The sequence below is a fragment of the Podarcis bocagei genome (assembly GCF_964188305.1).
Source record: "Podarcis bocagei genome assembly, chromosome: 2".
In the NCBI taxonomy this organism is placed as follows: Eukaryota; Metazoa; Chordata; class Lepidosauria; order Squamata; family Lacertidae; genus Podarcis; species Podarcis bocagei.
In genome coordinates, this window is record NC_138126.1 from 69802372 (window position 1) to 69830279 (window position 27908).

Consider the following 27908-nt stretch of genomic DNA (forward strand, 5'->3'; position numbering starts at 1 on the left):
TGACCAAATATTTGATTTCCCCGCCTGTTTTACATTTGGGTCTGAGATGCATGAATGACAGATCCATGAACCTGTGTGTCTGACCACCCACTCACACAAATGGAAGCTGCTGTGATTTTCTTGTAGTTTCTCCATCCTTGCTAAAGAAAAAAAAAATGAAGTTCCTATAGGATCTAGGTCTAAGGGTGTACATTTCCAGGGTTCAGTCTAATTGACCATATACTCAATTAGAAAGGTTACTAATCTAATTCACTGCAAGCAATGAGACTGATCCCCTTCACATACCTTCAAGACTTAACTCAAAAATGTATTTTTGAAGGCGATGGGTCCCTCACCCCTGCTTAGGCCTGTCTAGAAAAGCATGCAAGTTGTAAACTGTGTGTATGGTTCCAGTCTCAAGAGAAAACACCAACTAAAATACATCCCCACCCCTAATCCTGTGCTTTAGTTCAACTCTCATATGCAAATATTAAATCAGCACTGGTTCAGTCCAAGGTGAGATGCCTTCCAAAATTTTGTGATGCATGAATTCACTGAACAAAACCAATATAGACATCTGGAGATGAACAGATTTTCCTAGAATCTATAAAGTACAGGAGAATTAACACATTGTTAGGATATCTTTCAGGGAAATAGTCCAGGATCTACTCTCCAGAAGAGGGGGGCAAACCATCTCCTAAGGGGAATATTGACTTTTCTGAGACCTTCCCAGCCAGCCCACTTCATTGTACAGTGGTACCCCGCAAGACGAATGCCTCGCAAGACGGAAAACCCGCTAGACGAAAGGGTTTTCCGTTTTGGAGGCGCTTCGCAAAACGAATTTCCCTATGGGCTTGCTTCGCAAGACGACAGCCCATAGGGAAATCTCCGGGACAGCGGGGAAGCGCAGCGCGTCTTCCCCACTGTCCTCGGACCTCCTCCCGCCGCCCGGCTTCGGAACGAATCTCCGATGCCGGGCGGGGGGGGGGGGACGCCTCCTCCCGCCGCCCGGCATCGGAACGAATCTCCGATGCCGGGCGGGGGGGGGGAACGCCTCCTCCCGCCGCCCGGCATCGGAACGAAGCTCCGATGCCGGGCGGGGGGGGGAACGCCTCCTCCCGCCGCCCGGCATCGGAACGAAGCTCCGATGCCGGGCGGGGGGGGGGCGGGGACACCTTCTCCTGCCGCCCAGCTTCGGATGGCTTTCCTGAAGACTTGGGGTGGGAGGAGGGTTTTCCTTCCCACCGCCAACATTCAGAATGCTGTTCTGAATGTTGGCGGTGGGGAGGAAAAACCCTACTCCCACGCAAGCCCCGGGAACAGAGGGAAAGCGCTGCGCGCCTTCCCCTCTGTTCCCGTACCTGTCCTGAAGGCTTGCCGTGGGGAGAAAAGCCCTTCTCCGCACCGCCAGCCTGGCAAGCGGTTTCCATAGGAACGCATTAATTGATTTTCAATGCATTCCTATGGGAAACCGTGCTTCGCAAGACGAAAAACTCGCAAGAAGAAAAAACTTGCGGAACGAATTAATTTCGTCTTGCGAGGCACCACTGTACTTTTCTTTAGCAACCTATTTAAGGAAACCAGGAGTCTCTGAATATCATTGTATTATAACAACCTGCTCAACTCCTAAATGATTCAACATCTACTTTGGTGCAGACATGCTTAGGGTTGCCATCACAATACCACAAAACAGTACGTACGCATTATCCCTCACTAAAAAGGCTGTAGAGGGGTAAGTAAAACAGTATGGGGACATACACCATTCCTGGAAAACATAGCCTTGTCAGATGGCAGAAAAGTATCTGAAGAAGTGTCTGAAGAAGTGTGCATGCACACGAAAGCTCATACCAAGAACTAACGAAAGCTCATACCAAGAACTAACTTAGTTGGTCTTTAAGGTGCTACTGGAAGGAATTTTTTTATTTTGGCAGAAAAGTAGTCACTATTGTTGCGGATGAATCCATGAATCATGGCCCAAGGTGGTGATTGTGTTTAAAGTCATTGTGCTTGCTTCAGATGTTGCAGAGGAGGTGCATCTTCATATGACCAGACCAGGTTTTCATTTCCCACTTACCCATTCATTCATTCCATTCAAAAATCATGAAGTTTGATGGCATGATTGTGAATTGGGCCACTTGGGCCCAGGTGAAGGCAATTTTTTTGATCAGCAAAATCATTTTTTAGAAGGAATAAAGATGGTGGACTAAAACCAAAACAAAACCCACTGCTTTGTTTTATTTTTAAATAACAAGTTTGATGTTTAAAAGTTTTGCTGATTTCAAGGAAATGTTAAACTCCTGCTTAAATCTCTCTCGCTGAAATCAAGTCTGGCAAGGTTGGGCCTATGGTATATAAAACGTGGTTCAAACCCGAATTGAGCGACACATTTCCAAACCTGAAGGATTTTCAATGCCAAATTTCCAGCTCAAGCAGAGATTATGGAAAACAAGCTTTCACCTATTATGCCAGCGCCTATTTGTGAGATAGATGCTGAAGTATTGCATCACGCTGCTTGGCTTAAACGAAGAGACACCAGTACAACTCGCCGCTCATATTCAGCCGACGAAAGGAAAGCCGCGCGGGCGAAGAAAGGCCTCTCCTCGGTGCGAGTCTGGCCCTTCTGCGCGGGAGCGAGCGGAGGCCTGTTGCACGCCAGCGGCGGGCTTGTTTGCCCGGCCCGAAGTGGAGCCGGGCAGGAAGCAGAAAGTGCCTGCAGATGCTGCCCCCACTTCAAAGGGCGCCAGGAGCCCCGGCTTCCCAGCCCCCCAAGCTGAGGACAATGGAAGCCGCTGGGCGCCCCGCTGCACGCAGGGCCGCTGCCTATCTGCATGACAAAGGGGGCACGCTTGTAAATTTGCCCTGGGCTTGAGGGAGGCGCTCGCAGGCCCTTTCATGAACCAGCTCCTGGTCCAGGCCGCCTTTGAACTGGGCAGCGCCGCGGGGTCTTTCCCCGGCATGTTCATTTGCGTTTCCCTGGGGAGAGACTTCCACTTTCCCACCCGGCAGCAAGCCCAGCCCTTTAAAATCCCGACCCCGCGCAGAGTTCAAGAGTTCAGCGCCATCACGAAGCCGGCTGCTGGAGAGCTCCCGGGTGGGCGCGAACACGCGAGGGGGGCGAAAAGCTCCGTCGAGGGGAGGCCCGGCTTCCCGGCAAGGCAATATAGGCAGCGAGGAGGAATTATGGACTTGGCGGGAAAGTTCGCTCGCGCCCTTTTCCCCTCATAGAAACGCAAGGAAGACATTTAAAAGTTCATTTCTTTCAGCGGCTCGGAGTATGGCTAAAGCTGGATGAAAACCACAGGCCCTCCGTCACGTTCCAGCGTTGGGTTAGCACTTGGACGGCCAGGGTCCAGATCCTTGGTCAGCCGTGAAACTTACTGGGTGGCGCTCAGCCTAACTTACCTCGCAGGGTTGTAGCGAGGATGAAACTGGATGGAAGAGAACCAACCAAGTATGTCACCTTCAGCTCCTTCGAGAAAGGTGACATATATAAATGACATACATACATACATACATACATACATGTGGTTCATTGCTTGACCACGCCACATACATAATTGCCACCTGTAAAAAAGTACCCCAGAATTTATAATTTTACATCCCCCCTTTTTTTTTTGCTGTGAGTCAAGGTGGATTTGTGACATTTTGAAACACCAAATCATGTTTTAAAAGGAAACTGAGACACAAGCATGCAGTGAGCAGAATGTCAGATTTGGACAGCGGAGATCGAATGCCCAGCTATGAGGTTCGCTCTGGGACCTACCACACACAGCTGTTGGTGAGGATAGTTAAATTATTATGTACCGTAATCTATTGTCAACAGGTATCTATAGACTTGTCCATTCCCCACCTTTTTTCACTTTGAATTCCTTTCGACACGGAAGGCAAGTTTGCATTTAATTGTACATTTTGTAATTCCGCAGAAGTTCTATTTATTTCAATAAATTACACAGTTACAAATCTTTGTTTGCCCAATCATCAGCAGAAAGGTTAAAACGATAGGCTACTCCTATTATAGCTCTCATGTGGACATAAACACTATAAAGAGATGACCTGTCCTCCACCCCACCTACACAAGTATGGCCTCTGTAAAACTACATACTATGTGAAATCAGTTCCTTTGATTGCAAACCATGCTTCATGTTTCTTGAAAAATACTCCCAGTGTAACTCTATCCTTGACTACTCACATAAGTCCAATTTAGTTCAACAGAGCTTATTTCTAGGTAAGTGATAAAGAGTTGCTGCTTTAACAGCATTAGAAGAACACTTTGCACATGATGAAATGCATTCTGGTCTGTGAAAGCTTTATGTCACAATAAATGTGTTAGTTATACCCAATTTATTGTCACATAAGCAGTCACACTTCAAAAAGAGCCACTGAACTCTTTATTATTTTAACAGCTTATGGTGATATTAAGTAGCTCATTCTTGTACAACACCTATTTTTCATACAAAATCACATAGTTCTTTCTACCCACAATCCTACCCTGGCCTACAGATCCATCATTCTCGCATACTCTTGCCTTACTTAAGAACAAATAAACAACACTCAGTGGTTTCATACTTGCACTCACTAAAATGGATTAGAGTATAAACACAAGAATTGAAAGGTGGGAATCTACCTTTTTACCACTCTGATTATGAATAAAACAATATGATTACAGACAGTATTAAAGAGTAACTAATCTGTGTTAGGCATCTGCACATAGTCAAGATCACTTATGTTTGCACTCACCACACACACACATGTACAGAATTTCCACAAAAACAAAGCATATCTCAGATCCAGTGGAACTCTCCTTTCATACATAGGTGTAACCCATCCTTGCAAAACATCGAATTCTTCCATACAATCATACAAAAATATATTTTCATTCTTCTTTGCATACTAAACCACCACATAAAGCAAATCCATCACCCAGTTTAGTAGTTGCACATTATTTGTCAACAGATCAGTCCAGACCCAAATGAGTGATCTGACAGTTTCTCATTTAAAGAAGAGATAGTGGTCATCAAGACTGTGGCTGATGTAACTTAAGATTTTCCGCATGCTACCAGGGCTATGGTCTGAATCCATGTAGCAGAGCCAGAGTGCTGAAGCTAAACAGCTTTGGAGCTGGTGGGTACCTGGACTAGAAGCTGTCTAGAAGTTACGTAAACAGGTTTGAGTTCTATTGAAGAAATGTTTAAGAAAAGTAGAATTTAATCCATCCGTCCATATTAAACCCACCTTTAAATCACATCTCGCCCCCAGTCACTTGCTAGTACATCAGATCCAGTAAAGAGAGATTTCTGCTTGCTTAACTAGGTTCTAAGTTTGGCATTTGCTCACACAAATTAGATAATGTCAGGCGATTCTACTCATCTTCCTCAGGACACCCAAAAGAGCTGGTTTTGCCATTCCCAATAACCACCTCCAGCAAGGATCTGAAAAGGACTTGCAAACATTCAGGATCAGAACTGAAACAGTGAAACCTTATTGCATACAAAGTGCAGTAGCTTCATGATAGCAGCTTCCAAAATTATAGATCTATAAAATAAATAAAGGAGCAATTTAAAGTATTGTAAGCCTGGCTGATTCCCAGTAATGGAGCAAGAAGAAGGGGAATAGAATTATTAAAACTAAGTCCATGCCCATGTCCTATAATGATCCAAAATTTGATTAGACACCATGTGGAATATTGATTTTTCCAGACAAATACATGAGTGCATCTTTGAGGCTGTGCTTAAGAGGAGCCACTTCGCATCTTATGTGAAACAATTGTTTATATTTTAAAAGCTATATGTAGCAGAAAATTGGAACATGGACACTTTTTTGTCAGTGTACACAGACTGCAATTCAAGATAAACTTACTAGAAGTGAGTGTTATTGAACATAGTGGAACATTCTTATAATACCTCATTGCTAGCAAGTATATACTAAAAACAAAGTGTGATGTGCCCCACAAACAAGAGAGCTCATAACCACAACAGCTACTTGATTAATTAACACAAGCTCCTGCAAATGGGGCATACTTTCCCCAAGATGCCACCTTTATTTTCTTATTTTAAAACAGAAACACAGAAGATGACCCTTGAAATGTAAAATAATGTTGACAAAGCAAGAAGATTGCCCACCCCCTTGCTAGTTTAATAATAAATGGGTAACTAACACATCAAAATACGTATATTAACCCCTTCCCCACAATCGGTCCTTTTTCAAAGGGTCTACCAAAATAAAACAAAAAATATTTCCAAGTTACCAAAATATTTGCAATCAAAATATTTGCAATCAACATATTGCAATTTCCAGGTTACCAAACTATTTGCAATCAACATAGATTGCTTTATCCATCAGAGTTGTCTCTCAGCATAATATTTACCTGCAGAGGCTGTCAGTAATCTAGACTGAGAAAATGTCAGTTTACTACAGGCTTACTAGATGAGAGAAAAATTAACTTGTGACTCAGTGCTAGAATCTGAGTGAAGTGTTTGACAATGATACTGAAAAAGGCGACAGTTAAAGGTAGCTATTTGAAAGTTCTAGCCATCCATTTTATAGCAAAAACATACATACACAGCCATCAGCCCAAACCATAAACTACATGTTATTAATGTTATATATTATCTTCATCCCATCTTATGTTCTTAGAAATCCTCCATTGCACCCACTCCTCGGACCTATAACCTTTATAATTTTGGCTATAACGTTTACAGAAAAAGAAGTCATACTTCCAGGTAAATCTCTTTAGTCATAGTCAATGTGATTAACATATAGTATGGATCATACACACACTAGCTAAGATCCACATTTAAGTGCCCTTAACTCTGTGCTGAGTTGTGACCATTGTCTTGAAGCAATATGAAGCAAACACGAACTGAGGCCATTTGTCCATCTACCCCAGGATTGCCTACTCTGACTGGCAGAGGCTCCCACTAGGTGCCACTTCTTTTGGCCAGAGATGCTAGAGATTGAACCTGGCACCTTTTGCAAGCAAAGCACCAAGTTATTGACTCTCTCACCAATCACACCTCACTGACGGACAAATCTACATGTACAGTATGAAGGTTACGCACGCCAACCGCATATACTCTGCAGGTTTAACTGCTAAACGTAGAGTCTGAAATGGCCCTGGGTTTGCAGCCAACCTCTCAAGCACCCTTTCATGTTAAAATGCCGCTTGACCACAAACTCTTGTGTCTACAAGTTGATGGGCGAAAGATAATGAAGAGTAAACCTTATAAAGTTGACAGCTCCGTCCTACTAACCAGCAACGGAAACTCGTGTGGGGCTTGCTGAGCGAAAAAAGGAAAGGCAGAGAAACAGCAGAAGTTGGTCTCCTGCGTGACCTAAGCAAGCCCTCTCCCCAAGAGCAAGGAGGAGGAAAGAAACGGAGACGGTGCCTTACCATTGCCGCTGTTGGTGGGGACGGGGCGCCTCATCCACTCATAAGGCGTGCGCCTTTGCGCATTTGGCGAGAGCTGGGGCAGCGAGCTGCTCATAGGCGGAGGCAGCAGTCCAGAGCCCGGTGGCTGAATTGGATTGAAATCAGGGGGGCTGTATCCGAGCTGCCCCGGGTTGGCGACAGAAGAAGGGGCTCCTGCCCCATAGGAGTGCCAGTCCTCTTTGGTGGGGGTGTAGGGAGAGCCCCAGGGGCCCGCGGGTTGCCCATGGTGAGGATCGCTGTTAATCCCTGGCACGTGGTGGTAGCTGGCAAACTCCGAGTACTGAGGGGGCACCGGCACGTAATTCTGAGGGCTGAGGTTCAGGCTGGGGTGCCTGACCGGGTTGGGGTACATGTTGGTGGCGTCCTTATCCAACAGGTATCCCACATACATCATCCCCAAGTGGCCCTGCGCGCATAATGTGTGCGCCCTGTGCCACAGCCGCCTCTTCCCAGGCCTGCCCTTGCCGATCACTCGCAGCTTCTTCCTGATTAGCTGCTCACCTGAACTTCTTGGTCAGTGGTGTGGTTTGGTTTTTTTTCTTTTCCTCCCTTCACTTCCCCACTTTGCAAAGGCACCTCCCTGAGGAAAGGCTTTTTATTGGGCCAAGCTCCCGGAGCATTTGCATTGAAAGGCAGGTTTGCATTTCAAAGTGCAGGAATCAAAGGGAAGCCACTGGGTACAAATTACTCAGCAGATAGAAATGACGGGGTGGGGGAGAGGAAAGGCCCTGACAGAGGAGGTTATGCTTAGATGGTAAGGAAGGCCTGAGAAGTTCCCAGAGAATACAAAGAAATCCAGGCACAAAAGGGGTCATCAGGTAAAGGGTCCAGGAAGAAAACGGGGAGGGGGGAGGGAGAGGTGGTATTTCCATGGGTTTTCCCAGGCAGTGGTCAGGTAGTCGGTGTCATTTAGTTACAAGACCGGCAACCTGGCATCTCCACCACTTGGAGCACCTGATTAAAAAGAGACTGACAAAAAATGGAAAGGGTCCTAAGGGATTTTTGTCTGTTCGTTTTGCCTTTTAGTTTCTTAAGGTCAGCTCTGTGGAAGCAATGGTGTTTATCATGTGAGAAAAGCATAGTTTTCCGTGCAAAAAATGGGACACCGATTCCACTTTTTAAATCCTTCTGAGACCCCGAAGCCACACAGCCATGCTGGAGTGGTCTTTCTAATAATTACCGTACATCCCAACCATTTTAGATTGTACATAGGCTGCCAGACGTCTGAGAATGCATTATCCCAGAAACCTGGGCCTAATATTTGCCTGGAGATATTGGGTGGGGAAAGCTTTACCTTTATAAATATTAACGTAAGAATCGGGTGAGTCTACGTTTTCTTGAAAGATTCAGTTTTCACAGCTTCCTGCTTCAAATGACCGTAACACACACGCAGATTTATCCACTTTGAAGAACACATTCTTATTCTTATTATTAAACTATTCAAGTAGAATCAACTGCATCCATTCAGGAAGAGGATTTTAATAAGAAAAAAAACACCGGTCTTTTAAAATCACCACCACCATCATTGGACAACCGTTTTTCCTGGTTGTCGGAAGTGTCCAAAGAATGACAGGCAGCAGCGCTGAGCTTGTTAAAAGACGTCGTGCTCTTCCAGTGGATCTCTCCAATAAACACCTCGATGAATATTAAGAAAGGCAACTGTTAATAATTCGAAACGCTAATCCTCATTGCACTACACCTTTGAAAGGAGCTTTTTTTTCATTAACATTTTCGAAAAACAGAGAAATCAAGTAGGGAAGCCGGAGGAGGAAGGAAGAGAGAAAGCAAGAGCTCATTTATCTTCGGGTGACGCTCCTCTCTGATGCGAGGTCGTAATACTACTAATTGGCAGGAACGCTTTCCAAAACTAGCTTTTATGTTTACGTGTCTATTCGAAATATTTGCTGCCCGCTCTTCACTCAGCAGTCGATTTAGGACATTTATTACATTTTATTACATTGCCATTATAGTTCTCTTCCGCCCTTCCTCCCGCAGCGTCCCAGCGTAGCGAACAAAACATAATCAAAACTATCTTTGGAGCCATTAAAAAGGTTTAAAACTACATCTCTAGTGTGCCTCTCTCTAATATAATATTATTTATTTATTCATTACATTTGTATTCTATCTTTTCTCCAGGGGCACACATGGTTCTCTTCCTCCCCATTTTACCCCGCCCCAAGAACAGCCCTGCGAGGTAGGCTAGGCTTGGAGACAGTGGCTTAAAGGCTTAGTAACAACCCCGTAACAACTGTCTCAGTGTGTGTGTGTGTATGTGCACGTACATAGACACACGTGTTTACACTCTCTCTTCTTCGGTGTTTTTTGGAGTTACAAAACAAAACATCCACTGATATTGACTCTGGTAGCTAAACCTCCCTCCCTGACAGGGCAAGAAACACGGAGCATGGCTTTCAGGAACGATAGTGAATCCTTTGGTATTGAAAGAGGCGAGTTCTCTGTGTGGCATAGATCAAATTTTTAAAAGAGCCGTTTGCTATAATAAGAAACGCCAACGCGGCTAATTCAAAGGAGAGGGGCTTGCTGATGATACCAATAAGATAATGTGGGCAATGAAACCCATAGGATCTCCGTGTAAGGTGATTTACTGCGTCGAGATTTCAAACCACTCTTCCTGCAGATCCTGAATTCAGGAAGGCTGGAACCTGCTGCTGGGAACCACCCTCGGATTTCCATCCCCAAAAGCCTCGTGAGTGTCAGGGCTTGCCCTCTCCAAACTGCCCCCACCCCGCCAGCCGTGCCTTTTATCCTTTTGAAGGCAACTCACACCTACACGTTGCTAGAAGCCCAGCCGTTGTCCCACAAGCGGAGGAACTCCTCCTTCCTTGGGGAGAAGAGGAGCGCCCCTAACAAAAGGCGCATGCAAAGCAGGGTGGTCGTGCTCCACGGCAGGGATTTCTCCTGCTCTCACTTCCTTATTTTATTTGGAAGAAGAGACAAATTCAGAAGCCCAGAAAAGAAAAGAAAAAGGCACAGGCTGCAATCCTCTCCTTGCTTACTAGAGAAAGTCTCACTGATTTTAGAGTGTTGTACTGAAAGCTGAGTCCTATCTGCCTGCTTGAGTTTGTCCAGGGGTCTCATCACCCTCAGCAGGGCTCTGAAAATGTTTCCAGTTTAATTTGAACAAAGACTAACAAATTTATTACAATATAATATTTTGTGAACTGGAATCTATTTATCAGATGCAGGAAATGTGGATAGGTGAAATGTTATCCTGAGACACATGCCACATTTGGGGAGTGAGGAGGTTGTAAACTGTTAGATACACCACCAATGTGTGCTTATACCTGCAACTCAGGATAACATTTCTTGCATTTGATGGAGTGGACGGTGGTCTACAAAATATTATGCTGTAATAAATTTGTTAGCCACAAAACTCTTTGGTATTTCTGTTGAAGCAGACTAGCGGGCTACCCCTCTGAAGATTAATGAGTCTCCAGCTAGTTGTTGCACTCCTAGGAGTAGCTCAGCCCCATGAGATTATAGATTCTCAGTCATTTAAAGACCTGATGGGCAACACAACGTTAACCCCTAGCAAAAAATAATAATAGTATCTGTGCTCCTAATTCAAATTAATCTGTCTCATAAACAATAAACACTCAAGTAGTGCACAAAATCTACTTAGGGAAGTGCCTATCTCTCTGCGTGTGTTGAGGCCGGAGAAATGGTAAAGAACGTAATGGTTTTTGCTACACTATGACATTTTCTCTATCTGTACATAACATTCCCAGTTGTACACACACCGTGGCAAAGTGGTCAATTGATTAAGAGACCTGTCTATTACAGGTGTCATTTGGATCTCCTCTGAAAGCACTTCTTTCAGGTTTGGCTCACAGTTTAACAGATACAGAAAAATCTGAAAAAGTAAACCTAGGTCAGAAGTGCTTGTTTGCCTTCTGTACAATAGAGATACTTCTATTGAAATGGGGATTGTTTTAAAACCCCATGTTTTTATTAAAGTTTTTCAGTACCTCTGTTTAGATAGTTGATATACTGTCAATGCAGTTATGTGACTGCCACCTTCTGCATATGCCTTGGGTCCTCTTCAGAGGCCTGCTCAGTGGTACCACCCCAGAGGGTTTGAGTTGTATCTTATAATTTAAGTGGTTTTATTTATCTTCTACTAGAAAGGGTAGCTTTTATTGTTTCTGTTGTTTAATTTTAACTATTGTAATTTATATTTAATATTGTAATTTATTCTGTAAGCCATTGAGAGAACAAATGTTAATGGGTGGCTTATACAAATTTAGTAATTAGATATTATAAAGGAACATTGTGAAATAATACAAGGCAATTTCCACAGAGTTTTCTAATCCAGAATTTCCCTTTCAATTATTTTGAGAGTGTGTTAAACACATTCAGTGGTACATCGGGTTAAGTACTTAATTCGTTCTGGAGGTCCGTTCTTAACCTGAAACTGTTCTTAACCTGAAGCACCACTTTAGCTAATGGGGCCTCTTGCTGCCGCCGCACCGCCGGAGTAAGATTTCTGTTCTCATCCTGAAGCAAAGTTCTTAACCTGAGGTACTATTTCTGGGTTAGCGGGGTCTGTAACCTGAAGCATATGTAACCTGAAGCGTATGTAACCCAAGGTACCACTGTACTTTAACTCTTTGCTTTAAAGCAATTGAACTCTCTGGGTAGGATTCCAATATTTGACTGGGCTGTGCAAAATGATTATAATTGCCAAGCGATAGAAAACTATACAGTGTACTCTAAGATTTTAGCATGATCTCTTCAGAAAACAATAAATAAATGCCTTTTCTAAGAATCTTAGCTAGATCTTGGTTTTAAAACGGAGGATATAATAGAATCATAGAATTGTAGAGTTGGAAGGTACATCAAGGGTCATCAAGTCCAACTACCTAAAATCTAGAAGGAAATTTAAAGCTAATTTAAAAGTCAAGCTTTTGCGTTTTTAAAAGTGACTGTCATAATTTGAGGTGCTTGGTGATTTCAGAGCCTACCTAGTAATGAACAGGGTTAGGAATCGCACAGCAACTTAATTAAAAGTCTAATTAAATTAATATTCTCCCATTTTGTTTCTTTTTAAATATCAGTTGTACTTATCTTGCAGGTCAAAAGAAAAAAAGATTATGAAAGTGTTGTAAATATCTGTTAAAATGAAATAATTTTTCCCATGACGAGCAATTTGCTACAAAATCTTTCACAACTCGTGGATGACCTAACATTACAGGTAGCCATGGATAATTGTGGGAAATGCAGGTGAATGAGGGAGTTACAAAATGATACAACACTAGATAACATAGTCTTAAAAAGAGCATAGCAATCTGAAGACTTTTTTGTTGTTGCTATTGAAGGGGCAATACGTTGCATTTATAAAACAAACAAGATTACAACAGAAGCCTCTCTGTGTTGGGTAAAATGGACTTATATATTATGTGCAATGACACGTCGCCATGAGCAAAGTTGATCAAAGTATTTTTAGTGTTTGCTGTTCTGGATTTACTGAGAGAGGAGAGATATTGGGAGAGCGGTGGAAAGCTCATTTAGAATGACAGCTGCAGCATAAAGGCAAGTCCAATTCTGGGATTAATTCAGAAAGGGATTGGCAATAAAATGGCAGGTTTATAGAGATTTTGGAGCACCTTCCTTATTAGGGAAGGCTAAAGTGATCTGAAGCTTTTTAGTTTAGGGCAGCAAAGGAACACTATAGCCCTCCAGATGTTGCTGGACTACAGCTCCCATCATTCCTAACCATAGACCCTGCTGGCTGGGGCTGATGGGCATTAGAGTGCAACAACATACTGTATAGGCAGGCAGAGGATCCCCATCCCTGGTTTGAAGCAAGGATTTAGTTATAAAGTTGTGTAAAATTGTGAATAACTTAACAATTTCCCACATAAGTTTGCTTTATACTGGTACAATATAACTTGGATTCGACTGACATTAAGTTCAGGACCAACAAAAGGTAGCACTTGTTCACATGATGCGTGTCTTAGGAAATTGACTACAAAATGTGATATTGGCTACCAGTTTTAAAATGGGTAAGAAAATTCCCAGAGGAGATGTCTTATCAACAACTTTTAACTCTGACAGCTAAGTGATACTTCCACAAATAGGGGCAATATAGCTCTGAGTCAGCATCCAGGCATTGAGAGAGGAGGGGACATTCCACCTAGGGATAGAGGTCCACAGGGGCTGCAAGGTGATTACTGTCAGGGGTGGGTGGAAATCAGGTTAAAATGTTGAGGATTATCACAGTTAAGACGTTTATATCCCTATTTCCCCTTAGGGTATCCAGAACTTGTGAAATCTGTCAAAGCCAATCAGAAGCAGGGTTACAGGAGAACAAGCAAAGTTATAAACCGTGATCTGCCAGCACACGGCCTTGGTCTTGTAGTCTGAGAGAAAGAGGGAAGTGTGTTGCCCTCCGTGATATGCTCTCTCAAGAACTGCAAGCCCTACTTAACAAGTTCCAGTGATATAATGTAGCCATGTTAGTCTGTTGCAACAAAAACCACAAAGAGTCTTGTGACACCTTATAGGTTAATACAAAAGTGGATTTCAAGTGGATTTCTTTGGATCATATGGATGGATAATAAGAATAAGTAGAAATATTCTGAATCTAACTTTTTGATAGTTTAATAAACATATGAGATCAATATAGACAGACAATGTGTCCTAATAAATTGTATGTATGTACAGTAATATATGGAGAAGAGTTCAATTTTGGACCCGTCGTAGGAGATTTTGAAGTATGGAAAATAAGCCTAAATTAAAAATGATAAACTGTGTTATACCGTGTTAAAGTGATGATAAAATGAAGATTTAGGAATGTACTACTGTAAATGTACTAAATGTACTAAAACATTGAGGTCTGGGAATACTTCAGGAAAAGAGCAAATAAACTGCTTACTTTGTGCAAGTTATCAAGACCACTGTGTTGGGCTGATGATGTATTGGCAAACAGCAGCAGTGAAATCATGTAATCTATGAAGTATAGTTGGCAAGAAATGTTGGAAATGTCAAAAGGAAAATAGAGTTCATTTTCATATGTGATGGACTTATCTGGAAACAAGAGGATACCTGGGCAAAGGTAAGGGATAAGATAATGTTAACAGCACATAGCAAGTGGGAAATAAATTTGCCATTATTAAGTAATGCAAGAGATTTGCCTGTTTTGTGCACATTGTAGTAGTAGTAATAATAATAATAATAATAATAATAATAATAATAATAATAATAATAATAATAATAATAATATCCCACCATCCCCAGCCAAAGCATGGCTCAGAGTGGCTAACAACAGTAAAAACAGCATAATTTACTGTACATAAAATCACAGTCAGTTAATTGAAATACATTCTAAAATCAATTCAGAATCAAATTAATGGCAACCACTGGGCTAGAGTTCTATGAGGATTACAGAAGGAGAGAGCGGGTCAGACTGTGCCTTGACCAAAGACCTGGTGGAACAGCTCTGTCTTGCAGGCCCTGTGGAAAGATGTCAAGTCCCGCAGGACCCTAGTCTCTTGTGACAGAGCGTTCCACCAGATCGGGGCCATAATTCGTTATGCCAAAAAGGGGAGGACAACAGCAATCCTTACTACTGAAGACCATGAAGGCAAAGTACAGTAGCTATGTCAAAACTAACCATCTTGGAAGGAAGGAAGGGAAAATCATTCATTAAATAGAGCACATAATGTTCACAAATGTGAAGTATTTTTTGGCTCTATTTAAATGATTTGATCAAGGTGAAGATTAAGTTCTCCCCCCTGCCCCAATCAAATTTAAATGTGACTAGCAAAAAAAGTCCTAGACTTATTTGTCTACAATTTGGCAGGGTTCCTTCCCAAGGGCATATCTCTTAAGTCTGCTGCTTTCAGACCAATTGTCCTCCAAGCACTAGGGAATATTAAGTGGTCCTTTTTTTTTACCCACCCAAAAACTATAACAGTGACCCTTGTGGGGAAACCACTGCAGCCATCCGTCTGAAATTTAGCAGGCTTTAAACCCTCGGAAGGGATCACCTTGTCTGCAAATTTAATCCAACCCCCAAAACATATTTTTAGATGTTTATTTAAAAATAATAATTAAAAAGGACTCAGCACAATAGCTCCTGGTCCTTTTAGTTGCACATAATTTCACAGGCTTTATCCATTCTTCAGGAACTCATGTGCCTACAAATTTCATCCACTTCTGTCAAAACAAAACAGAAGTTATAACTATGTTTAAACTTCGAACTAGTGAATGGGGGAACAAAATGGACTCAGATGAGCCTTGACCCAAAATGACCAACATATGCACACACACACACACACACACACACACACTATAATGAATATATATTATTTTTGGTCGCTTTTCTGCCCAAGGGTCTTCAAAGTGTTAATAGGTTAAAAACACATACATGTTGAGATCAAAACAATTCAATTAGATAATTATAATGCAGACTAGAGTTCTGTGATTTACTGTTTAATTTGTAGCAACTTATTCTCCATGTATCTAATAACTTAGCAGAATGGAAACTTTTCATGTGTCTGGAAACTCCTTTTCTTTTCTTTATCTCCTCCTCCTTTTTCAAGACTGTATAAGTGGCTTTTGTTTTCCTTGCAGCAGGGTGAAAGGTCCAGCCTGAGGTTGTGGGGAAATACAAGTGGAAGATAAAGGAATGGCTTTATCTTTTAGCATAGCAACTGGGGCTGGCAGTGCACAAAATAGGATGGGGACAGAAATATATTTTTGAATGAGAGTCCTGCATGGTCACATGATCTCCACAACTTGGTGTTGTGCAGAGTACAACATTGGCCTGACCCAAGCTTTAAAAATGGCAACCCTAGTACCAGCTCCCACTTTTAGGGTTTCACTTTCTAAACCCTCAGGTGCAAAGCGAGTGTTTTTCATATGTGCACAACAAAGCCATTCTCACATGATGGACCCACACAGCCAGCCCTAACTATAAAAAAATTCCTTCCAGTAGCACCTTAAAGACCAACTAAGTTAGTTCTTGGTATGAGCTTTCGTGTGCATGCACACTTCTTCAGATACACTGAAACAGAAGTTGCCAGATCCTTCTATATAGAGAGAAGGTGGGGAGGGGTGTTACTCAGAAGGGTGGTGGGAATGGGAGATTGGCAGATAGCTGAGATGAGCCTGTTGACGACTCTTAACAACTGCAATAGGTCTTACAGGAAAAGGCAAGGGGTGAGAAGGTGAAAAATGGCTAAGTCATGTATAATGAGATAAGAATCCAATGTCTTTGTTCAAACCAGGTCTCTCCATGGTTTTAAGTTTGGTAATGAGTTGCAATTCAGCAGCTTCTCTTTCCAGTCTATTTCTGAAATTCCTTTGTAGTAAAACAGCTACTTTGAGATCTTGTATAGAATGTCCTGGGAGATTGAAGTGTTCTCCTACTGGTTTCTCTGTTTTGTGATTCTTGATGTCAGATTTATGTCCGTTTATTCTTTGGCGTAAGGTTTGGCCTGTTTGTCCAATATAGAGAGCTGAAGGACACTGTTGGCATTGGCGGGCCGGATTCAGCCCGCGGGCCTTGTGTTTGACACCCGCGGTGTAAAGGGAAGAGGAATGGCAGGCTTCTGCCAGCCATACCCACCTCCATCAAAAAGAAAAGTTAGCAAGCTGGATGAACCTGATTTAGAGCAAGCTTTTGTACAGAGCTAGTTTGTTCTGTGAAAAGGTGATAGATGCAGCAAAATGTTTATTCGGTTTTTGCAGTCAGCTTGCAGTAGAAATGAGGCTCCCCATCTTGTAGCATGTTCAGCATCACTTGGTCTGCAGTTCTGCTTTTGGGTATTGAACTACCAAAGCAAGAAGAACTACATGGATCTCCATTAAAAAATGGAGTGGGCAATACAAAGAAAAAGGAAAAAAAATCATTTAATTCCACTCTGGACATGGCCCAGTCGACATTCAGGCTAGCTGCTATCAGCCTGCAAAGCTCTTCAGCCAGAGGTAGCTAATCCAGTGCCTTCCAGATGTTAGCCAGCCTGACAAATGATCAGGGGTGATGACACCTCTATTCCAAAATAAAAATTAAAAATGGAGGGCACCAGCTTGGGAAGGTTGTTTGCAGCAGAAGATGCGCTGTATGTCTTATGTTTTGTTTACAATAGTTTTAGTGCTTGCTCTAGCAAAGAGCCAAAGATTAAAGTGGCTCATTAAAGACTAGCAATTGGATTCCATGGGCCAGAGCCCCTTTCATTACAGTGTTCAGGTATCTATACACAGAAGAAAAAGGAGAAGTGAGACTTAACGACCATTCAGTGTGGAATGTGGTTGTGTCACACTACCATGCAGAGTGCAAATGATAATGAGATCTGCTCAAAGGACTGAAAGATCCAATCACAGGTGTGGCTCACTCCCACCTGGTGATAAAATAATATAGCAAGGTGGTTAGTGCACCATGGTAAGGGACTGTTATATTATGGGAAACTAGCAGAGTCTTAGGGCTTTTGCTTGATTTGTAAAACAAACAAACAAACAAAAAACAACAACCCCAAACTTCATTAGGGCCATGAGGTGTCATAGAGGGGCTGGGGAAACTGCAAGCTGTGGGCTCAAATGGCAATGGAAAACAAAAAATACAGATAATGAAATTAAAGATTAAGTGTACACAAAATAATCATAGTGGTATAGGAAACCATTGTCTCTATTCATGCCCAAATGCACGTAATCTTAAGTTTCTTGATGAGTTCTAATTCAGCAGTTTCATGCTGGAGTCTCTGTTTAGAATTCCTTATTTTCTCCAGTGAACAAACCACTCCCTTCACCCACGCCTAGCTTTGCAATCGGGATTTGCTACCCCACGTGCATTTCAGCATGTACAGTGCTCTCCTAGCTGCATAACAAATATGGAGAGCAAATTATATTTTTAGAGCAAATTTTATTTTTAGTTACCACAGCTGGATCACAAATACCCTTACAAGGAGTAGTCAGTTTGAATGACAGGGAAAACAAATTGGCCAATAGAGTCAACAGATACTGTCACACCCTCTAGCCACACCTATAGCTGGAACATCCAAGGTGGAAAGCCGCAAGATACTATGTGCAAATGATCACAGGAATTTGCCTTTGTGTCAAAGGGGCACAGTGTGCATTCCAATCCTTATATTTATCTCAAACTAGAAAACCCTTTGTTCAACGAAATATTTCTTTTTCCCAGAGCACAGACCAGCGGGAAAAGTCAGAGAGGATGCAATATCATCAAACACAAAGATAATTTCTTCCTATCTTTGTGTAACACTGTGTTGCCTTTCTGTTTACGCGGGGAGGAGCAGGAAGACAACCTTTTGTTTTGTTTTGTTTTATATTATTGGTTAGGAGAATGGACTCTACAAATCATTGGGGGGGGGGTGATCTTTTACTCTTCTCTTCTTAGAACAAAACAAAACAAATCATCCAAAAGTTGAAACATAGCCCTGCTTATATAGAATAAATCCAAATGAAACATCAATGCATTTATTCTTTTGAAAATGAAGAAAATGGAGGGGGGGTTTACATGTAAACTCTAGATTGCAAGCTGCTATCTCTGAAGTAAACCTGCTAATTTGAGTAGGACTGATCTGAGTAGGACTGATCTTGAGTAGGACTGATCCCCACCAGTTTGGGGCCAGAATATATCCCTACCATTCTTAAAGGCCAGTTGAATTATTATGGCCACCTATTCTAATTCCATAACCAGCCTGAAGGAAGCAATTCCCTGAATGATCCTTGACCTTATGTCTATGTGCTGCAGGTTATAAACGATATAGCTTCAGTGTTATTCCTTTGGGATGAGTACTGTGGTGGTGGTGGTCTGTGTGTGGATTAGCTTGCTTGGGGATCTACGGAAGTCAGAACAAATAATGCAAAATTAATCACAATTGTATAAAGCATACAGAATACAGAATATAGTTTTGGGTTTCAGTTTTTGATATTGGCAGAATTTGGGGGAGAATGGCAAAAAGCATATCCAACTCTGACTAGAAAAGAGTGCTAAATATGTAGCACGGATATATAAAACCCAAATTTAAGAAAAAAGGAACAGCAACATCAAAAATAGTGGGACACTTACATGGAAAAACCTTAACACACACATGCGCATTAACACACTCACACATTATCATACACTCTGCAGGGGTACAGTTACAAGACATAGGTACACTATCAGGACTGAAAGAAGCAAAGATCACCAGTGCTGAAGCAATGATTCTTCAACATCAACTTCTTTGGACTGGTCATGTTGTGTGGATGCCTGATTATCATCTTCCAAAGCAATTACTCTATTCCCAACTTAAGAATGGAAAGCAAAATACTAGTGATCAACAAAAAGTTTAAAGATGTTCTCAAGGCAAATCTTTAAAAAAGTAGTATAAGTACTGATAACTGGGAAGCACTGGTCTGTGAATGCTCCAGTTGGAGAACAGCCTTTACCAAAGGTGTCATGGACTTTGAAGAAGCACAAACTCAGGGTGAAAAGGAGAAACGAGCTAAGAGGAAGACACTTTTGGCAAACCCTCACTGTGATCAACTCCCACCCAGAAATCAATGTCCCCACTGTGGAAGGACGTGTGTATCCAGAATTGTCCTCCACAGTCACTTACGGACTCACTGTTAAGATTGTGTTCATGAAAGACAATCTTACTTGGCTATGAGTAATCGCCAAAGAAGAAGAAGAAGAAGACATTGTCGGGATGGCCAGTCTAGGGTGGCCAGTCTAGAGTGATGAGGAGAGGAATGGAGGAAGAAAGGGTGACAGATGCATCATGTAATTCAAAGATGGGAACAGGCCATAGCTCATTGGCAGAGCATCGGCCTTGCCAGCCGAAGGTCCCAAGTTCAATCCCTGGCATCTCAGATAGGAAATCCTGCAAAGCCACAGCCAGTCAGTGTAGACAATACTGAGCTAGATGGACCAATGGTCTGCCTCGGTACAAGGCATCTTCCTATGTTCCTATCAGGGGATCTGTTGCTCATGCCTCCTTCTTTCATTCTTTTTTCTTGACCACAGGCTGTCAGTATATGGCCCAAGACCTGCAACAGAGGCAACTGAGTGTGCAGTAATCTTGGGGTGCTGTCCTGCACTAAGGTTATACTCACAAGGGCCTGGCTGGATGCTGCTGTTTCTTGTAGTTCTGATGAGATTAGGCATCTTGATTTGGTGTCTTCAGCCAGTTTTGTTGTGCGTACCAAGCTTTGTATGGCACTACAAGGAAGGGCTGTCGCTCAGTGGTACATTTTATCTTATGTATTTATTTACTAGGGACGCGGGTGGCGCTGTGGGTTAAACCACAGAGCCTAAGACTTGCCGATCAGAAGGTCGGCGGTTCGAATCCCTGCGACGGGGTGAGCTCCCGTTGCTCAGTCCTTGCTCCTGCTCACCTAGCAGTTCGAAAGCACATCAAAGTGCAAGTAGATAAATAGGTACCACTCCGGCGGGAAGGTAAACAGCGTTTCCGTGCACTGCTCTGGTTCGCCAGAAGCGGCTTAGTCATGCTGGCCACATGACCCGGAAACTGTACACTGGCTCCCTCGGCCAATAAAGTGAGATGAGTGCCGCAACCCCAGAGTCGGTCATGACTAGACCTAATGGTCAGGGTCCCTTTACCTTTACCTATTTATTTACTATTTTGTGCCATTAACATTTATATCCTTCTTTTTCCTCCAAGGAGCTTGAGGTGGCACACACACTTCTCCCCCTCTACATTTTATCTGTACAACAACCCTGTGAGGTAGGTTAGTCTGAGAGAGAGTGACCGTACATCACCTAGCAGAGCATCTGCTTTGCATGCAGAAGGGCGTGGGTTCAGTCCCTGCTGCCGCCGCCCCTGTCATCTCCATGTAGGGCTGGGAATCCCATGTGTGGAATCCTAGAGAGCTGCTGCCAGACAGTACACAATATGAAACTAGCTGCTGTTCAGTGCATGAACAGCTGGAAAACAGTCGGGAGTATATTATAAGTGTAGGTGTCCTACGTAGAAAATGTCTGATGTCTTTCTGGTTCTCGTTTGCCTGGTGAATCAGATAAGGTCTAAAATGCAGCGCTCTATTTTTAGGCGCTTTCTTACAGACCCACCCTCTGTGTCTATGCGGTGAAAGTTTACTTTGGTGGGGAGGGTTAGGTGGGACAAGGGAGATGAGGTGGAATGACAATAGAGCCATAAAGATCCACTGATAACTTTTCCTTTTGGTCCCTTTTTATTACAGAAGAGAATCATGTTTGGAAAAGTTTGTTTGCAAAAAAACCAACAACCCTTCTATCCATTGTGGTCGTACTACAGAGCATCTCCGCCTCACAACCATCGCTTCTACAAAGTAAGGACAGAGGTTGGCCATTTTGTAACTTTCCCTTCCAGGATGGATAGTACAACTCCAGTACAATATCTGGTAAGGAGTTTTCTTTCAGAAGTACAGCCACCACCACCCTTTCTTGTTGTAAGGAAAAGAGAGCAATGGTCACATAGAAACAAAAGACCAGCGTGGTGTGGAGGTTAGAGTGCCAGACTAAGACTTGGGAGACCAGGGTGCATAATCCCCCTTGAGCCATGTTCTTGCTTGAAATGATAGCTTCTCCTAGATGTAATGCAATAAATGAAGGCTAAAAGCATGTATAGTTGTATCGCGGAAGTCGAACAGAATCCATTCCGGAAGACCGTTCGACTTTCAAAATGTTCAGAAACCAAAGCACGGCTTCTGATTGGCTGCAGGAAACTCCTGCAGCCAATCGGAAGCTGTGGAAACCCCGCCAGACATTTGGCTTCCAAAAGAATGCTAAAAAACCAGAACACTCACTTCCAGCCAGAATGTTCAATTCCCAAGGTGTTTGGGAGCCGAGATATGACTGTATTACATTTGGGAGAAGCTATCATTTTAAACAAGCACATTTCTTGCCCATTGCCTTTCTCATGCTTTTCTTGACCACTTGTGCATATGCTTAAGGTGGTATAGAAACACAAGAATTCCACAGAAGAGTGTGTTCTAGCACTTAAAAGTGTAAGGTGTCGTTGTGAACTTCATGACTGAATGGTGTGTGTGTGTGTGTGTGTGTGTGTGTGCGTGCGTGCACACCCCTTGATCCTATTCAAATCATAACCAGGGCATCAGTCTTTCTTATAGCATGGGCTACCTCACAGAGTTGTTGAGAGATTCAAAAGCAGGGAGGTAGGGGACAGAAGAGCCCTATGCTGTCCTGAGCTCCTAGATGGGAGAATGGATTGAAATGTAAGAAATGACTACTATAGTTCCCTCCTTGTCACGTGTACATTCTCACCAATGTAAAACAGCTAGGTTTTAAATTATAGACTCGGCACATGCAGAAAATTATTGTAGGCCATGTGTGAAAAGTCCTTGAGAGCCCAAAGGGCATCTGGATGAGCCTTCCTGCTTGGTTTCAAGGTTCCTGCACTAGCACAAATTAGAATACCCAACACTTGTCTGTTGCCTTTACTACAGTGTTCCATGAGTCTTAAGTATCCTTCTCCAGTTTTTATTTTCATCCCATATCTGTCTCTTAACCCCTGCCCCATTTTTTATTTTATTTTTAAAATTAAAGCCAAACTATATGTCACAGCTCAGCGATAAAAAAAGTATCTTGGCTGCAATCATGGTAAGTATGCAGCAGAACACCGCCCTTGGCAAACGAGGCCTCTGATGTCATTATCAGAGATTATCAAAGGAAGTTTCAGGATGTTATCACTCTGCTCCCTCTCCCCTGGGATCTTTTAAAATTCCCAACAGCTCTGAATATGAGGGGGTTTCCCTTGTCTCTCAGAATTTGTCATGAAAGATGGTGGGTTGTAGCTCATGTTAGTTCTGATTAGAGGAGACCTAGTGAAATTAATGAAAGTAAGTTAGTCAGGTTCATTAACTTCAATGGATCTGTTCTGAGTAGAACCAAAATTGAATGCAATCCTGTATGATTTCACTTCCCTCCTTGTTCCTATTAATCTTTACACCCTGGGGCCTTTTAATGCTACTGAGGCATTGCTCTTCTGCAGTTAGTAAAGGAGGGTCTATCGTAATTCTGTACAGCACTTAATACATCTTTATATTCCCTGTATCTCTGTATTCCCCTTTACAATTCCACATTATCCATCCCCAAAACATAGGACAAAAAGAAGAAAGTGTGAACATTTGCTTGTCATTTCATTTTTTTATATGCACAAAAACGAAACAAAAAATATAGAAAAAAGCAAACATGGGCTACTGAAAATAATCATGGAAGGAAATGGGCCACGCTGCAGTTTATGCAAGGTGGTAATTCTGTTTTTAAAAAAATATTTTATTTTTTTCATCTCCATGTTTTAAAATATAATCACACATCTGAATTGACAGATCCAATTAAAACATCCAATCATTGACCCTTCCCCCCTTTCTGTGGTTACTTATGTTATATCCAGTTCATATTTATCTACTAGTCATCCTTTATATTTTATTTAAGTTATTCTCACTGCACATTTTTATATCAGTCCTGCTAGTGATTTACGTTGTTTACAATAATTGTTTAGATTGTCCCCATTATATATGGGACGCGGGTGGCGCTGTGGGTAAAACCTCAGCACCTAGGGCTTGCCGATCGCATGGTCGGCGGTTCGAATCCCCGCGGCGGGGTGAGCTCCCGTCTTTCGGTCCCAGCTCCTGCCCACCTAGCAGTTCGAAAGCACCCCTAAGTGCAAGTAGATAAATAGGTACCGCTTTATAGCGGGAAGGTAAACGGCGTTTCCGTGTGCTGCGCTGGTGCCGGCTCACCAGAGCAGCTTCGTCACGCTGGCCACGTGACCCGGAAGTGTCTCCGGACAGCGCTGGCCCCCGGCCTCTTAAGTGAGATGGGCGCACAACCCTAGAGTCGGACACGACTGGCCCGTACGGGCAGGGGTACCTTTACCTTTACCTTTATTATATATTAAAACATCTTTCTTCTAGACTTCTTAATCTTCTGGTGAATTTTGCCATTTCCGCATACCCCATGAGTAAGGTGGTAATTCTAAGCATCTTGTTCTTTTTAATTTTTTACTTGAAAGTTTGAACAATTAACATTTCGAACATGAAGAAAATGGCAAACATAGGCATTGAAGGCAAAAAGTCAGACAACATTTTCCGGGACTGCATCCTACCATTTCTTCTTGTGAGAGGATGGCAGTCATTTTGGGCACTGTGATCTCGCCACACAATTTCCCCCCAAAAATGCTGTTTTCAGGCACAATGCCCAAAAACACAAGCTTTGGAGCACCACACAAGATTGCAGCCCAAGAAACCACGGCATGAAATCACATTAGATCATAGCACCCAAAATGGCCGTCATCCTCTCACAAAAAACCCCAGCATGCCCCAGTTTTTCCAGAACATTTGCAGGTTATGTATCTTGTCACTCATGTCGCTCAAACCATCATTGTTTGTAAATCAAAGCAACTCACCTGCTTTCCTTCAAGTGCAGAATTTGGTGTTTAAAGTGCTGAATTGTAAATGTCCTGATCCTGGTGGCCCGATTGGCATCAGGCCTGTGCTATTCCAGACAGTTAAGGAAATGGCTTCAATCTGCTATGGTTTTTCTATGAGTGTGGAAGACAAAATACCTTTTTAAAGAAAGAGGTTTGTGTAACACATTGGAGAACCCCAGACTTGGGATGGAAAAAAGTAAAACGAGACCTGAACATCTTTCCAAAGCGCAAGTAAAACGAAATGTAGTAGTAACAGGTCATCCCCACCAGCAGACATTAGCTGTTAACAGTCATTGAAAGTAACAGATATGCATCTGATGATGTCTGGACTCAGTGTTTATCACACTTCAGTGCTGATATTTAGAGACATCTGTAACTCATCATTAGCTTGCATGTTTGGCATTGGAACAAAAACTGGGAATGGGTCTCTTGGAGAAGTGTTACTATGGGGGGGAGGGGATTACCATTTATACTGAAGCAAATAATTAACTTGCTTCAACTCAATGCTTCACAGAACAAAATGGACTGAAATTGTCTGTTCCAAAGCTGACCATGTTACTGTGTTGATCATGTGACTCCGTTCGGTTGGCAGTGAGCTCCCCATCCTACTCACTAATTTTGGGTTCGGTTCTGCAGCTCTGCTTCTTTGTGAATGTGTTATAGAATAAAAATAATCATATTGTGAACGGTTGATTCAAAGTGACGATACACATGGAAATGCCCATACTTCACAAGGGCCGGCCCAATCTCCTCAGCACAGCCCAACAAATGCAGGCACTGGAAACAAAACATAACAAAACAAAACAAAGTTCTGGGTGCTGAAGCTTGGGAAGCAGCTGCTCATTTATTTATTTATTTATTTATTTATTTATTTATACATACATCTATCTCGTAAGATTTATATACTGCTTAATTGTAGAAAACCTCCAAGTGGTTTAGAAAAAAAGATTAAAAAGATTAATTAATTTTAATTAAAAGAGTAAAAAGATTAAAAAGCATATGGTGTACACAGGGGCACCCAGCAGAGCAGTCACTACAAATTTAGGGACAAGTTTCTTATTCCTAATTGCAGGAAACTAGGAAATCACATCCCTCATCCAGGCAGGAAGTACTACATGTGTAAACACAGCCAGAAGTGATAACCCAGTTTTCTGTCACCTGTCTGCATTCTGTGACCACCACACATGCTCATTCCTCACTGCACTGTTTTTGGAGTCCCCACCTTTAGGGTTTCTTTTATGAAAACTTCTGCAAAGCTGCTTGGTTCCCCTAAGCCGGCTGACACCTCCCCTCTTCTGCGTAGATGGTGCTCTTTTGACTACATAAGGACAGCCACCCAGAAAACTGAGATGACTATTAGTATCTATAATAATCTAGCGTTTAAAATACTTTGGGTGGTTGAGCATATAGGTGCACAAATGCGTGCACTGGAAGTGTGTAGTGGTGCGTGAGTGAAATGCGGAGAAGCAGAGGTGAGGGTCTCATGGGCAACTTCCAGTGACAAACTCATTCCCTTCTCCTCACAGCACTTGCCCTTTGAAACGTAGTGCTTGTTGTATACATGACACATGTAATTATCTGGTTACAGCTGTAACTATCACCAATTCTCAAATTATGGGGGCAGGAGCGTGGTGATGACGAGCAAAGGTGAAAACCACAAGTCCCACCCCTGACTCTACCAAAATAGGAGCCTCCTCCCTCACCTTCTAAAAACTGTAACTAATGGGCCTACGCAAAAGTTTATGAGGTAAGTAGGCCCTACTCCACCACCACCTTGACTATTGCTGTTATTACTGCATGGTTTGGGGTTTACCAGATCTGACTTTAACCTCCTTTAGTTCAATTCAGAGTAATTTAGGCTGTGTGCAAAATCCTGTTGACTCCGCATACAGTGTGCTTGCACCACAGACTTGGGAAACAGTGTACGTGTGACGGAAGCCACCGTCCATATGTCCATACCATCCAACATCCTGGGAGTGCATATTGGGACACACACACTCTGCACCATCCCGTTGTAGCCCTCCCCCCGGTACCATCCTGCCACCAGCTGCCCGTACATCCTGTCGCCTCCTCCCTATCTCGCCACCAGCCACCGCTACATGCACGCATGCACGCACACACATGCACACACTTCCAGAAGCAGTGCCAGAGAAATAGGAGAGCGTTGCACCAAAAAAACCCCCACGTCCTTGGGTTCCACGCTCTTTTGGTTCCCGGGCGAGTGTGGCACCAGCTTCTGGAAGTATGGCCGAGGCAGAGGCAGCCGGGAAGGGACATCCAGGATTGGCACCCCAATCTGAGGTAGCTTCTGTAAATCTGGGATGTTGCACTCAAAATGGGGCGGTTGCACCGTATGTATGTTTCCTGTTGTTTCTTGAGAAATACTGTGTTTTGATGTGTTTCCCTCCCAAACCAGCTTTGATCTGAATTGAGAAAAAGAACTAGATGTCTTCTAAGCCACTTCGGGTGTACCCAACCTTACGTGGGCAAAAATAGACTAGTTGTTGCCCCTGAGCCTAAGAAGTTTATGTTTCTAGGGCAGCCATCCCTGCTCGCTCCACTCACACACCCTCACTCCTTTGTACCTCCCAGCCCCATTCCTCTCTGACAAGGCTGTTATGGAGGTGCCCTAAGAATAGGGAATGGATAGCCCATTCTGTATTTTTTTGCAAACTCTGTTGAGTCTTCCTACTTGATAACTGGTAAAGACGGGACACTGAATGAGATGGACAACGGGTGTTACCCAATACAGCTACAGCTATTTACTATTGCAATCTCTCTAGGAAATCCTAGGCAAAATCTTACACTGATGCAATACCAAACAACAGTTACCCCAATTTATCTTCCAGTCTTGCTCCTCCCGATTCCTTGGGAGGAGGAGGAGGAGAAAACTTTGGCCAGTGTCTGAAAGCAGCATGTCTGGCACTGAGTTGCCGTGTTGCAAAACTGCTGCAAAGGAGCTTGGACCCAAGAGTGCTGAAGCATTCTGCTATAAAGCACTACTGCTGTGTGGGTTGGTGGTTGATGCAGTAAGACACACCCAAAGTTCTGGAACTTGGAGAAAGCAGAACGAAAGCTGGCCT

At 42.9% G+C, this 27908-nt stretch overlaps 1 protein-coding gene and 1 long non-coding RNA gene across 2 annotated transcripts in view; both read right to left on the minus strand.

The window, feature by feature from the left end:
• CDX1 (caudal type homeobox 1) overlaps window positions 1-7940 on the minus strand; it is a 40781-nt gene extending 32841 nt beyond the window's left edge. The window contains exon 1 of the mRNA XM_081180785.1: window positions 7370-7940. Coding sequence (XP_081036911.1) covers window positions 7370-7802 — 433 coding nt within the window. The 5' untranslated portion in view covers window positions 7803-7940. The remainder of the gene's footprint in view (window positions 1-7369) is intronic.
• Window positions 28-651, minus strand: LOC308579833. The gene is made up of 2 exons (XR_014004597.1): window positions 282-651; window positions 28-222 (listed from the first exon to the last, which is right to left on the minus strand). It is a non-coding gene; the product is annotated as an uncharacterized lncRNA (long non-coding RNA).
• Window positions 7941-27908: the final 19968 nt, after the last annotated feature.